The 14,293-nt window shown below is 42.1% G+C and overlaps 1 protein-coding gene across 2 annotated transcripts in view; it reads left to right on the top strand.

The window, feature by feature from the left end:
• gtf2h4 (general transcription factor IIH, polypeptide 4) overlaps positions 1-9,185 on the top strand; it is a 40,462-nt gene extending 31,277 nt beyond the window's left edge. The window contains exons 14-15 of one of the 2 annotated variants that reach the window (XR_011240721.1): positions 6,626-6,799; positions 8,234-9,185. Coding sequence is in view for 1 of the 2 variants with exons in the window: in XM_020106685.2 (XP_019962244.1) it covers positions 8,234-8,344 (111 nt within the window). In the remaining variant the exon portion in view is untranslated. The remainder of the gene's footprint in view (positions 1-6,625; positions 6,800-8,233) is intronic. The other variant, XM_020106685.2, reaches the window with a different exon arrangement.
• The last annotated feature ends 5,108 nt before the right edge of the window (positions 9,186-14,293 follow it).

Genomic DNA, 14,293 nt, shown 5'->3' with positions numbered 1-14,293 from the left:
CACCCAGCCTCCTGGCTGCTCGGGGGTAGCCGGGGGACGGCTAGCTGAAGCTACCTTCGGTGGTACCTCACCGGCTACAGGTGACTTGCTAACTATAGCAGCTACTGACTGTTCGGTGGTGCGGTCCCATGCCTCTAAATCACTGAGCCTCGCCTCCAAGGCAACAAATAAACTACATTTATTACAAGTACCATTATCGCTAAAGGAGGACGAGGAGTAGCTAAACATGTGGCACAGTGGGCAGGAGAGAAGAGAGCAGGAGAGCAGAGAGAAGCCATTGCTATAGCTAGGCTAGCTAGTGTAACTAACACACTAGTAAAACTATCAGATTTAAAGTGTTGCTAAAGTTAAGAGACCTGCGCAAAAGGTCTAAGGATAGTCTCAAAATATGCACATAATCGCTGATATGAGAAATATACGAAAATCTGTTTAGGTGAGCGGCAGAGAGCACCGTGACAGAGACACCGACAACCGGAAGTGACAGAATACACAAGCAGCGAGTAGCCTCTGCGGATGTCAGCAAACACGAAATGTTAGACTTAAGGAACCACAAATTAACTGTATTTATGGAATGGTGACACATTTGGATAGTACAGTGTACTTAGCTCTTTAATATATGATGGGGCTTGATCATTTAGGTATTTGTATGCGTTCAACAGGGTTTTGAATTCTATTCTCAATTTTATAGAGGGCCAATACAGAGAAGCTAAGACAAGAGTAATGTGATCACTTCTTCTAGTTCCTGTCAGTAATTATGCTACAACATTTTGGATCAACTGGATACTTTTCACATTCTGTGTGAGTCAAATGACTTGTCCTGGTAAAACATAACTCTATCAAACTTTAAAGGTTGAGGATGCTGACGTGGATGTCGCTGCTTCGCAGTCCACGTCTAAATTGTTTTTTATCGTGTTTTCTCGTGCAATCTATCATTCGCATTTCTACTAGATCCTCTGCAGGTTGACTGTTGACAGATTCACTCCATCTCCTGCTCCCTGTTCAACATTCGGTGACTCTTGACTATCCATCTAGTCAGAGTATTCAGCTGTTAGCTTCCCCTCATCTATGGTCTACATGTGATTATTCAACTTTGATATTGTCCCGACTGAACCCTCATCTGCCGTGATCCTAGGACTATCCCTCCTGGCCCGATCTACTCTTGACCTTGCTCGGTCCCATCGCCCCAACGCCTTGTAGCTGGTGCTAGCAGCTGCGTCACCTGCTCGGCTCAGCTGCTGGTGACCGAGTGACCTGACGGCTCAATGGTGGCTGGCTGCTGCTTCCTGCTCAGGCTGTGCTCCGACTGGACCCCGACCTTCCACAATATCGGAGCTTTCCCCGGCCCGTTTGGACTTGTTGTCCAGCTGCAGCCCACTCCCAGTAGCTAACTTCTTCCCTGCGCTGCTGACATGGTGCTCATCATATACTCTGCTGTGCAACTCTCGTCTGCCACTTCACTCCAAAGTGTCTGGTGACAGGTGACATCAAATCCCTTGGACTCCTGTGCCGTCCTCGCTATGTGCACAGGGCATCCCGATTCAAGTTTGTTTACATCGACCATGCAATCCCCACTGTAGTGTTTGATCGCCGCTCCGTCACACCTCGATGACATCATCACAACAAACAACACATGCAGACCGCAAATCTGAGACCCCTCGTCTCTACCACCAACACTGAAACTTTTATGTTACAAAATGCCCTAAACAATAAAGCACCACTCATCTATGACATCATCACTGACAGGAAAACTGATTTTCTTTGTCTGACTGAAATATGGCAGAACCATGTTTCACACTAAATCAAACCACACCCCCAGTTTACTCCTACATCCAAAAGCCCCGCTCTATGGGCCTGGATGGTGGGCTGGCTATAATACATAGAGCTGACTTCCTGGTCAAAGAGCTTCTGATACCCAATACCACCTCGTTTGAATGTGTCGCCTTCCCCCTGGCTTGACCCGCACATCTCCAGGTCCTTATTTACCGCACCCTCAAAAACTTCTCCACCTTCATGTCTGAGCTGTCAGAGCTACTCACCTGCATCTGCTCCATGTCTCCATCTGCATTACTACATGGTGACTTCAATATTCATGTCGACTCCACCAACTGCGCACTGGCCACTGAATTCCTGTCACTACTGAACTGCTTCATCATCACACAACATTTTTTAAGGTCCCACCCATGCTAAAGGTCACACACTTGATTTGGTATGCTCCACTGGCAAATCCCTCTCCCAGCTGTAGTGCCTTGACTTGGCGGTCTCTTACCATCATGCCGTCCTTTTCACAGTTCATATCCCCCTTCCCAGACAGCAGGCAAAACGCACCATCACCTTTAGGATAACCAAGACGGTGACTTCACCAGCCCTGGCAAACCTACTGGCTTTACACCTGGCCTCAGATCCCCTGAGCACCATGGCTGATGGCCTGGTTGCCTACAACACTGCTCTATCCCTCTGTCTTGACCCCTTTCTCCCCCCTCAAAACCTGAACTGTCTCCTACATCTGCCCAGCCCCCTTGTTCACAGCTGAACTTCGTGCCATGAAGGCCTCTGGCTGTCAACTGGAGCGGCTCTATAATAGATCCGGCCTCACTGTCCACAGAGACCATGTGCGCTCATACAAGGACGTTTTCTCACACACCAGATGCCCCTGAACTTTGAACCAAGTTCCTGGATTTCTGGATGATAATAATAATATTATAATATTTCTGAGATTCTTTCAAGTACCACTAGAGGGAGGGTATGACTATTGGTACGTGTACGGTAGTTTGAGAATCAGTGATGTAGATGATTTTAGCCCTGCCTGGAAAGATGTCTGATAACTTACAAGAAAGCCCTCCGAAATGCCAGAGTCTCCTATTATTCATCATTAATAGAAGAAAATAACAATTCAATTCAATTTATTTTTTATTTTACCTTAAAATCTTATTTAATATAGAGAAACCCAACAGTTCCCACAATGAGCAAGCACTTTAGTGACTGTGGAGAGGAAAATCTCCTCGTTAACAGGAAGAAACATCTAGCAGAAGCAGGCTCAATGTGGGTGGTCATATGCCTTGAGTGGTTTTGGGTGAGCAGAGAAAAATGGGGAGAAGAGGGGAGATGGGTGGAAAAGAGGGGAGAGAAGAGAGGGAGATAGTGGGGAGGTGGAGGAGAGGGTGAGAGAGACCGGGAACACTTAAGCACCATCAGGTATCAGCTCTGACTAGTTATAATGAAAACAATAACAGTGTAAAGAAGTTATTAGTTATTAATGATAGAAGCAACAATTTATATAATAATCAATTACTTATATTTTATTGTTTTTAATAATAATAGTTGTTATTTTGCAGTTCTGGAGTCAGAGATACCTGCAGTGAGAGAGAGAAAGTGTGAGAGGGACTATGGGAGAAAAAAGAAACATAGTTGGTGATATGTATTCGAATTAATAAATGAATGGGGGGGCAGAGAGAAGTGGAGAAGTGCTCAGTGGATGATGGGAGTTCCCCCAGCAGTCTAGACCTATAGCAGCATAACTAAGGGATGGTGCAGGACTCACCTCATCCAGAACTAACTATATCAGAAAGGAACGTTTCAACTTGAACTTTAAATGCAGAGATGGTGTCTGCTTTCCAAACCCAGAGTGAGAGCTGGTTCCACAGGAGAGGAGCCTGGTAGATTAGATTAGATTAGATTCAACTTTATTGTCATTGCACATGTCACAAGTACAAAGCAACAAAATGCAGTTTGCATCCAACCAGAAGTGCTTAAACAGTGAATAAATATATGGTACAGTATGCTTAAGTATATGTATATGTTAAGCAGTGAATAAATATATGTTACAGATGCATAAGTATATGTATATGCTAAACTGTGAATAAATATATGTTACAGTATGCTAAAGTGTATGTAAATGCTAAACGGTGGATAAATAAATCTTACAGTAGGTAGGTATATAAACAGTATTAGTGATATGATTCTAACAGATATTGTTATTGACACAAAATACAGGTTATGTACAGTGTAAACAGGAGTGCAGGTGATATGAATTCACATTATTCAGTCAAATAATTCAGGAGTGCAGGTGGTGGGAAATCACATTACTCAGTCCATGGTGTGTGTCTGAGATGGGAAGTAGGGGTTGGCCAGTGTGTGTGTGTGGGGCTTCAGGGGTCTGGTTCTTTGTGTGTGGGGGGGGGGGAGGGGGGGGCAGTGTGTGTGTGAAGGAGTGTGTGTGTGTTTGAAGGGGGTGATGGGGTGTTGGAGGGCAGAGTTCAAAAGGGAGACAGCTGAAGGAAAGAAGCTGTTCTTGAACCTGGATGTTTTTGTCCGGAGACACCTGAAACGCCTCCCAGAAGGCAGAAGGGTAAACAGTCCATGTGCTGGGTGGTAACAGTCTTATTTAATGTTCATTGCCCTCTTGAGACAACGTTTCCTGTAGATGTCCTCAAGAGCAGGAAGAGAGGCTCCAGTGATGCGTTGAGCAGTTTTCACTACCCTCTGCAACGCTTTCCGGTTCGCAACAGAGCAGTTCCCATAGCAAACCGTAATACAGCTTGTAAGGATGCTTTCGATGGTACAGCGGTAGAAGTTCACCATGAATTGTGAAGAGAGGTGTTTTTTCTTCAGGGTCCTCAGGAAAAAAAGGCGCTGGTGAACCTTCTTGACCAGGCTAGAGCAGTTGGTTGTCCAGGTGAGGTCATGTGAGATGTGGATCCCCAGGAACTTGAAGCTGGTCACTCGCTCCACCGCAGCTCCATTAATGTGCATGGGTGGATGGGTGTCAGCAGTCCTCCTGAAGTCCACGATGAGTTCTGTTGTTTTGTTAATATTGAGCAGCAGGTTGTTGTTGTTGCACCAAGGAGCCAAGTGATCCACCTCCTCCCTATATTGAGACTCATCACTGTTCTTGATGAGGCCAATCACCGTGGTGTCGTCCGCAAACTTGATAATGGTGTTGGAACCATGTACAGGTTTGCAATCGTGGGTGAAGAGGGAGTAGAGGAATGGACTCATCACACAGCCTTGTGGTACGCCAGTGTTCAGGGTGATGGTAGAGGAGCAGTGGTGGTCTAACAGAACATGTTGGGGCCGCAGGTGAGAGGTGTGATGCCCAGATCTCTGAGTTTTGAGATTAATTTGGAGTGGATGATGGTGTTGAATGCTTAGCTGAAGTCGATGAACAGCATTCTGGCATAAGTGTTAATGTTGTCCAGGTGTGATAGGACAGAGTGCAGCGCTATGGAGGCTGCATCATCTGTGCTTCTGTTCTTGCGGTAGGCAAATTGGTAGGGGTCTAAGTTGGGGCGAAGACAGGATTTGAGATGTTCCAAAGCTGAATGCTCTACCTCGTGTTCTACTCTTACGGACTCTTGGAACCACAAGAGAGCCTGTGTTTTGAGAACGAAGTGATCTGTTTGGATAATATGGTGTTATCAGCTCTTTGACGTATGAACAGGCTTGATTGTTAAGGGCCTTATATGTGAGGAGCACAATCTAGAATTCTATTCTGAATTTTACAGGGAGCAAAAGTAGAGAAGCCAAGACAGGAGTAATATGATATCTCCTTCTAGTTCCTCTTAGCACTCTTGCTGCAGCATTTTGTACCAACTGGTGGCTTTTCACAGACTTCCTGATAATACAGAGTTACAATAATCTAGTCTAGAGGTAACAAATGAGTGGACGTGTTCCTCAGCATCCTTTTGAGACAGGCTGTTTCCCAATTTTCACAATGTTGCTTAAGTGGAAGAAAACTGTCTCAAACATGTCTCCAATGTTCCTCACAGTGGAGCTGGAGGCCGAACTAACACCATTCAAGGTGACTATCTGATCAGACAATGTTTCTCTGAGATTTTTAAGGCCAATTACAACAACCTCAGTTTTGTCTGAATTTAGAAGTAAGAAGTTTTGGGTCACTCAGGACTTGATGTTCTTGAGACATTCCTGAAGTTGAACTAAGTGATTAGATTCTTCAGGCTTCATAGATATGTACAGTTGGGTGTCGTCTGCGTAACAATGGAAGAATGCGTGGTGCTTTCTGATGATGTTGCCTAAGGGGAGCATATACAGTCAGGTCCATAAATATTGGGACATCGACACAATTCTAACCTTTTTGGCTCTATACACCACCACAACGGATTTGAAATGAAATGAACAAGATGTGCTTTAACTGCAGACTTTCAGCTTTAATTTGAGGGTATTTACATCCAAATCAGGCGAACGGTGTATGAATTACAACAGTTTGTATATGTGCCTCACACTTTTTAAGGGACCAAAAGTAATGGGACAAATTTTTGCTCAGCTGTTCCATGGCCAGGTGTGTGTTATTCCCTCATTATCCCAAACCAGGTTGTGATCAGAGCAGCCAGGTGGGGAAGTGGAGAGGAGTTGTATGCATCCTTGGCATTTGCATAGAGTAAGTTCAGTGTTTTATGGGGGGGTAGACAGGAAAGCATGAAAGCATTACATTTCCAGAGGATTGGGGGTGCGATGTCTGCACAGCAATTATATTAATTAATACATATAGAAATTAATGAATAAAAGTAGAAATTAAATATTTTTTCCTTTATTCATACATATAATTGATTATGCTTGTCTTAATTTTAATCTCATTGAGCATTTTTTTTTTCTTTATTATTCATTTCAGCAATTTTTGTCCTATGGGAAATCATCTGGGACAGTTTGGGGCTCAGTATGTCTCCCATGGAATTCATGTTGACTGGAGGAGTTCAAACTTCTTACCTTACAATATGTTGATGGTCCTCTCCTCAGCCACAGCTGCCCAGATGGCCACCTTAAAGTACACAATTGTGTATAGACGGCAAGTCATCACACAGTAATAAATACACTTTCACAAAACCAAGGTTAAAAAGATCTTGTAAACTTTATTTTTTTCTGTCAGCTTCCAGTTTTGAGGGATTTGGTCATTAATGGGCCAAACATTTTTTTGCCACACATTAAACAGTTTTGTTTATTTCACTAGTAATTTCTATATTTTGGGTTTTACCTTTGTCACTCAATGACGAGATTGTATATAAAGATACAGGAGTTGACATTCAAATCCACGATCACAACTTTGCAGACTCCTGTTCCTAATGACTTCACCAGGACAAGATGACAGCCTTCATTCTCAATATATTTTGGCCTCAATTTTGTTAGAGCTTGAGGAACTGGAAATCCAACATTAGTGCTACTCCCAATAGTTTCAAGTTGGTGAGGCTTAATTTGAAATATACTATGTCCCTTGCTTCACTGCACTTCAGTCAGGAGTGACCTGTTATTTTTGTGCATGTAATGTGGTCATATAATCAATTAATATATCAATCAAATTTTATTTGTGTAGCCCATATTCACAAATCTCAATTTGCCTCATGGGGCTTAACAAGGTGCGACATCCTCTGGCCTTAACCGCCGACTAGAGTGAGGAAAAAATACCCTAAAGAACTTTTAACAAGGGTGAAAACAAATATCCTCTGACAGTTACATGTGAGGGATCCCTCTCCCAAGTGCAATGAATGTTGTGTGTAGCAGAACACATCAACAAAAAATATATTTAAACCATTAATGAGAAATGACAGTGTTTCACATGAATGGAGAGGTTCATCAGTGTTTAAATTATTTATACATAAGAAACTGACAGGGATAAGTGGAGCAGCAATAGATGATAATGATAAAGACAGCAGTACAGTCAGTGATAGTATTTTATTTGGGCAGGCATTATATACTGTATCTAAACAATCTACTTGTAATCATAATCCACAATCAGCTGTCCTCACGATCCTTGATGGCCACTGCTGGGATTTTGGATCTGCAACGATACTATGTATTGATGAGACATCAATAACTAAAAGAACTGATGACCAGAACTGCAAAAGAGATATCTGGCTAATAACAGCTATAATAACTATTTAGTTTATTAAACTATAGTTTTCTGTAGACAATGTGGACGATGCTGTAGCAAACTGGTGACCTACCAACGAATGTGGATGAATTGCTATTACGTTTTGTTATATATTTGTTTGTGATAATCAGGTTATTACTGCAGGGATTATTGAATTCATCTTATTTAAACCAATGAGCCTCTACTTCCTTGACCTCCTCTGTCACCATTTCGTGACATAATGATCAATTCCTTGCAGTTACAGCATTTCCTGTTGATGATCTTTGGACTTCTTGTACCCCCTGTCAGTTAAATGCTAACATGATCCATTACTCCAGTAGCCTGCTGCTGTTTAATAAAACTTTTGTTGTGCAGGGTCTGGGCTGTCTGGTGTGGCAGGACGTGGCTCACAGGGTGATGGTGGTGACTCCGCAAGGACACAGTGAGGTCAAGAGGTTCTGGAAACGACAGAAGTCCCACTCATAATTGGTTATAAGATGCACACATAGACCTCATTTTTCTTTCCCTTTTTAATAAGATGTTTTGTGTAATTTGTAATTATGTTGATGGATTACTGTCCTATACAATACAAGTGAAGAAGCTTGTAAACATGGAATAAATATCAGCATTGCAAATGTTTTTTGTGGAAAGGAATATATTAATTTGGTTGGTTCAAACACTGAATGTAAATGGAACTGTTTTTTGTTTTCACAAGAATACACCATAGGGACCTTTAAGCCTTGTATGTTCATGGATTGCAGGGGGTCATTGGATATCTATAATAATGAAGCTTTTGTAAAGGAATAGCCTGATGTTTCATTAATTATCTGATTAAACCAGCATAACTAAAGTACAAACAGTTCTTTTTCACACATTTTTTTCAGCCCACAGGTTGAAACCAGATTTATCAAGTGCTCAGTTGTCTAATATCTGACCTGACGGAGAAACATCAAACCAAAACGAAAACATAAGCATCAGAGTAAAACTGACAGTTCTGAAGTGTTCACATTTTCAGACTAAATGGGGGGCTGCGGCTGAGGGATAGAGTTGTTGTCTATGTGAATGGGTGAATGGCAAAAAACTGCAACGGGAAGGTTTTTTCATGAAAGGTCTATCAACCACTGTTTATCTCTGCCAATCACGCATATCACTTGTGTGTATGTTAGGCGGCAGAGGCAGTTTAATTCCCTCTGAAAGTTGGGAAAGTAGTCCTTTTGCATAGCTCGACGTTTGTTGGAAACTCTTAATTTCTTTTTTTTTCTCTCCTGTCACTGTTTTTTTTGCTCATTGCCTTTTGTACAATTCAATAAATTTGGTTGAGACCAAGTCTTCTTTTTTGAGTTTGAATCAATCCTTTGCAATCATTCAGGGAGTGTCTGAGCTGACTGACTAGAGGAGGAACAGTAGCATAAGTTTAAATAAAAAGCAGACCACGCCCCATGACTTCAGGCCGGGTGCATCCAAACCAAGAAGCAACAACTCGAGCGATGAGGCCAATGCAGAAGTGCAAAAAGCTACAGTTCACTGGGTGGCCAACACTCCAAGAAGGAGTCAATGGGAATTGACTCCTTCCCCTATTAAAAACCTTCCTCATGTCATTGATGCCAAAATGGGAGATAAGGACTGCTTTGCTATTCCTTGCAGGGAGTAGTAAAAAAAGGAGAAAAAGGCTATTCCATGGCAGTCCATCCAAGCCAAACCAAAAGTAACAGACATATGACACGCTGAAGAGTTTTTTCTCTTGACAATACCACTATGTCACATGTGAAGCATGAAATAAAACAGTACCTATGAAAGTTTAAATAATAGGTCACAATGTAAGCATACAGTCAAGCATTACACATAATGCATTACATTATATATGCAATGCTTTCAATGTGGAAGAGCTCAATACTGCACATTCATTGTCATGGTAGTGCACTGTTTAATCCAAAAGCATATTAAATACATTGTTGAATATCGACAGAATATAAATTTAAGGACAAAACTGTGTTTATAAGTAACACTTCCTCAGTATTGCTATACTTTTATGTTTCCTTTCATTTTATTAGGGACGGACGATCCTGAAGGATAAAACTGTCCTGACCGTGTTCTGTCTCTTTTGGCAAAAAATAAAAATAAAATACTGGGTTTTTATCTAAGGTATATCAAATCAGAAAGTAAAAGAGGAACATTGCTGGGATAACTGTTAAATTTTTCAATATGTTCATTAGACTTGTTAAATAAACGGTACATTAGCACTATTATTTTTTAAAAACAACTTGAACTATACTGTAACAAATTGCTGTAAAGAAAACTGCCAAATTCTGACAGTAACATTCTGTTTTCTGTTAAAACGGTACTGTGCTGTAGAAAACAATGCATTCTGGGAAATATTTATTAGCAGCTTGCTGTTTTCCTTAAAATATTTTAATATACTGTAAATAGCATTGTATTCTGGGGGTGATGTCAGAATCAAATGCAGAGAGTTCCTGCAAAAACGGAATGCTACTATATTTCTAGAAGACGTGGAACACAAAGTAGTGAAGCCAACTCTGGACCTCTTTCTAGAGGGTTAACCATCTAAATTTTTGAACGAGTCTTCGGTAAGCACGGTGTTTACTATTATTATTATTATTATTATTAGGGCCCTGAGCACTGACAGTGCGAAGGTCAAAAGTTGTGAAAATGTACGTATTCTGGAGTAATTTAAAATAGGCGTAACAAAATGGCTGAACAGCACCACTTAGAATGCACTAGAACGCAGCCCCTGAGTTTGCTTTCACTGATCTACATGAACTAAAAAAGTAAAATGAAAAACTAAAAAATAAACTTTGTCAAACTTTGTCAAAAGGGCCTCAAGACATTGATGATGTAGGCATATAGAATCTGTGCTCTAACTTCAGTGTGCATTGTTCAATATTCCTCAAATTACATTTGGGTAACAACAGCCCCATCCCCCAAAGACATTAATACAGTTTTAAGAAATGGGGGAGGCAAAATAGCCAGATAGCTTTCCCTAAAGTGCAGCCCCTGCAGCATGATTGACCGGTATGTACAGAAAACGGAAGGGACATGCGTTTTTTCATTACAAACCAAAAACTCTCTTTGATTGATATTCTAGTCAAAACAGGAAGTCGACCATTGAATTAAGTGGCCATTTTTGACCATTTACACGTGTTGTATTTGAACAAACTCATCCTAGAGCTTTCATCAAACCAACTTTAAATTCATTAAAGTGTCATCTCAACAACATGGAGATTGAAAGTACAGTGATTCTTTTTTAGTGTGCGTCACACAGTCTGACTGTGTCATGGCGTCAAAGTTGAATGATTTGCCAAAAATAAGGGATTTATTATACCTCCTCTATGCATTGTCCAATCAGCCTCAAAACCCATTCACACGATCACAGTTCCGGCCTGAGCAGCTCCATATGTCAGTATCAGTATCAGTACCGACTCACTCACAGCACCACCTGCTGGCGACAGGAAGTTACATGTTTTACACTTTGATGCACTGCTCCTGGCAGCTTTAAAATACACAGCTCAAATGGACTCAGACAAATGATAAGAACATGGTCAGAATTGTGACATTTCCTTAATGTAAACATCGAGGTGCAGCAAAGGTTAATTCTTTGCCAAAGGAGACAAAGTTGTCATAACTCTGTTGTGCCTTGTCAAATCGGCAACAAAATTTAAACCAATGATCCCAGTCCAGGCCTGAACAGCTCCATATATCAAAACTGAGACTCATAGCACCACCAACTGATCAGTGGGAAATTTGTTTTTTATTACCACTGTGCATTGTCCAATCGGCACCAAAATGTAAACCTAAGATCAGAGTTGAGGTCTGAACAGCTCCATATGTCAATATTTACTCAGGGGTCTTTGAGCCACCTACCTATTGCCATGAAATCTGATTTTTTTTTAACACGACTGTGCAATCAGCACCAAAATTAAAACCTATGATCAGACATGTATCCTGAACAGCTCCATGTGTCATGCTTTGAATGTGTAGTTGAAAGCTTGACCCATTATTCATGGTTTAACTCACACCAAATAAGATCATGAAAGCTAAAATCTGAAGAATTAGAAGATTTGTGGATCTTGGTAGATTTCACTTAACTATGTTTAGCAGATCCTCCCTACTTTCAGAAACACTTCAAAGACCTGTTGCTTTACATGTGAGGATGTTTGTGTTATATATGAGAATGGTCGACATATTTTTTTAGGGTTTAAATTTTGTATTCCAGTCAAAAAAGAATAAAGACTGAGTCACAAAGGAGGACGAGGACAACCAACTGCCACATCATTGAAGATTGAGTGTTCTTGAGGCCATACTATATTTGAGGAAGAAAATTATTTCTGGTTTACATTGCAATCAATAAAATTTTATTTGTATAGTCTTAGTCTTAGTGAACTTTATTGTCAACCAAACAATGCAACAGGGGATTGAAATTGCGTTTCCCCATAATCCAAATGTGCAAGTAATATATAACACACAACATATAACATACAACAAATAGTGCAGACATCAACAACAATGGAAAAGACATATACAGACGGACAATGGACCTATGAGTTGTATAAGAAAAAAATAAAATAAAATAAAATTCACAGCATGCCAGAGTGTATTAAATTTTTGAGGTATGTTATCGAGGTGCTATAATGAAGATGCAATACGGAAAAGTGAAAGTTATTGTGCATATAAAGATATTGTGCATATAAAGAGAAAAGTGCAAACAATTTTAAGTTGTTTTGACAGTCAGTTGGTCTTTGTTTGTGTAATGAACTACTAATGGGAGTGATGATCATGGTATTTTCTTGAGTGAGTTGTGTTGTCTGATGGCCTCGGGGAAGAAGTTGTTTTTGAGTCTGGTGTTTTTGCTGCACATGCTGCGGTAGTGCATTCCAGATGGAAGGAGGGTGAACATATCGTGTGCTGGGTGGGTGATGTCTTTGATGATTATGGTTGCTCTCTTGTGACAGCGGGATGGGTATAAGTCTTGGATTGCCGGTTGGGGTGATCTGGTGATCTTCTCCGCTGTCCTCACCACTCTCTGTAGGGCCTTCTTGTCAGCAGCAGAGCAGCTGCCATACCAGACTGAGAGACTACTGGTAAGAATGTTCTCAATGGCCCACCTGTAAAAAGTGGTGAGGGCAGAAGGGGGAAGGTCAATCAATCAATCAAATTTATTTATATAGTACGGTATCAGGGTGCTGCACAAAAGTCCAAGATCTTAAGAAACACAAAATCCAACTTGTTCCACATCAAGCAAGCATGAGCAACAGCGGGGAGGAAAAACTCCCAGGTGGAAGAAACCTCCGGCAGAACCGGGCTCGGTGTGGACGGCCTCTGCCAGGACCGGTTGGGGTGATGGAGAAATAACAAGTAATATAGGGGAACAAAAGGAAATGAAGGGCGGGGTTGAGTCACAGTGTCAGGTCAGGGGCTTGAATCCAGCCCGGGAATCTCCACATGGACATTGGCATGGTCTTCCAAGGGCGCGTTGGTCCCCCCGGGCACTCCTGCCTCCCTCATGGTTCAACATGCGCAGTAATAGGACCCATGGCTCCAGAGGTGGGAGGTCCTCAGGGGAGAGTGCTGGTGATTGCGTGACCCTCCATGTCAGCCCTGCGAAAGACCGGCGACCTCACTAGGTCCATCCCTCATCAGTTCCCGAGCTAGGACAGGCTCCAGAGAGCTGCACAGTATGAACCGAGGAGAAGACCCAAGGAGTTAGAGATATGTAATAAAATATAACAAAATGAACCAGGTCAGCTCTCCTCACCCGGCGAAGGAAGTGGAGGTGTTGCTGTGCCTTCTTGACTGTGGATGTGGTGTTGGTGGTCCATGTCAGGTCATCTGTGATGTGCACCCCCAGGAACTTAGCGCTTTTCACAGACTGCACTGACATTGATGGTGAGTGGGGTGTGTGGTGTCAGTTTTGTTCTAAAGTCCACGGTTATTTCTTAAAAAACTGGAATGGGTCAAGTGTAGAGGGAAGACTGGATGTTATGTGGGCCTTGATCAACCTTTCAAAGCACTTCATCATGATGGGCGGGAGTGCTATGGGCTGGTAGTCATTCAGTGTTGAGACTGGGGATTTCTTGGGAAGCAGTATGATGGTGGTGGCTTTGAAACATGCTGGTTTGATAGCTTGGCTCAGAGAGGGTTTATAGATGTCCATGAGAACATCGGCGAGTTGGTCAGCACAGTCCCTGTATGTTGTCAGGAGCAGCCGCTTTTCTCGGGTTCACCTTGAGTAGGGTCCTCCGCAAATCAGCTGGGTCCAGGTGAAGTATTTCGCGGCCCGGGCAGAGAGGAGCTTTTGTTGGTTTGGTGGTGTTCTCTTCCTCAAACCGGCTGAAGAATGTGTTGAGTGTTTTGAGAAAGCCTGTGTTGTCCTCGCACAGTGGGGGTGTTGGCCTGTAGTCTGTGACAGACTGGATGCCT

The sequence above is a fragment of the Paralichthys olivaceus genome, chromosome 3, assembly GCF_024713975.1.
Source record: "Paralichthys olivaceus isolate ysfri-2021 chromosome 3, ASM2471397v2, whole genome shotgun sequence".
NCBI classification, from domain to species: domain Eukaryota; kingdom Metazoa; phylum Chordata; class Actinopteri; order Pleuronectiformes; family Paralichthyidae; genus Paralichthys; species Paralichthys olivaceus.
Note: the sequence above shows the minus strand (reverse complement) of the source record. Positions and strands in the feature narration are given on the sequence as shown.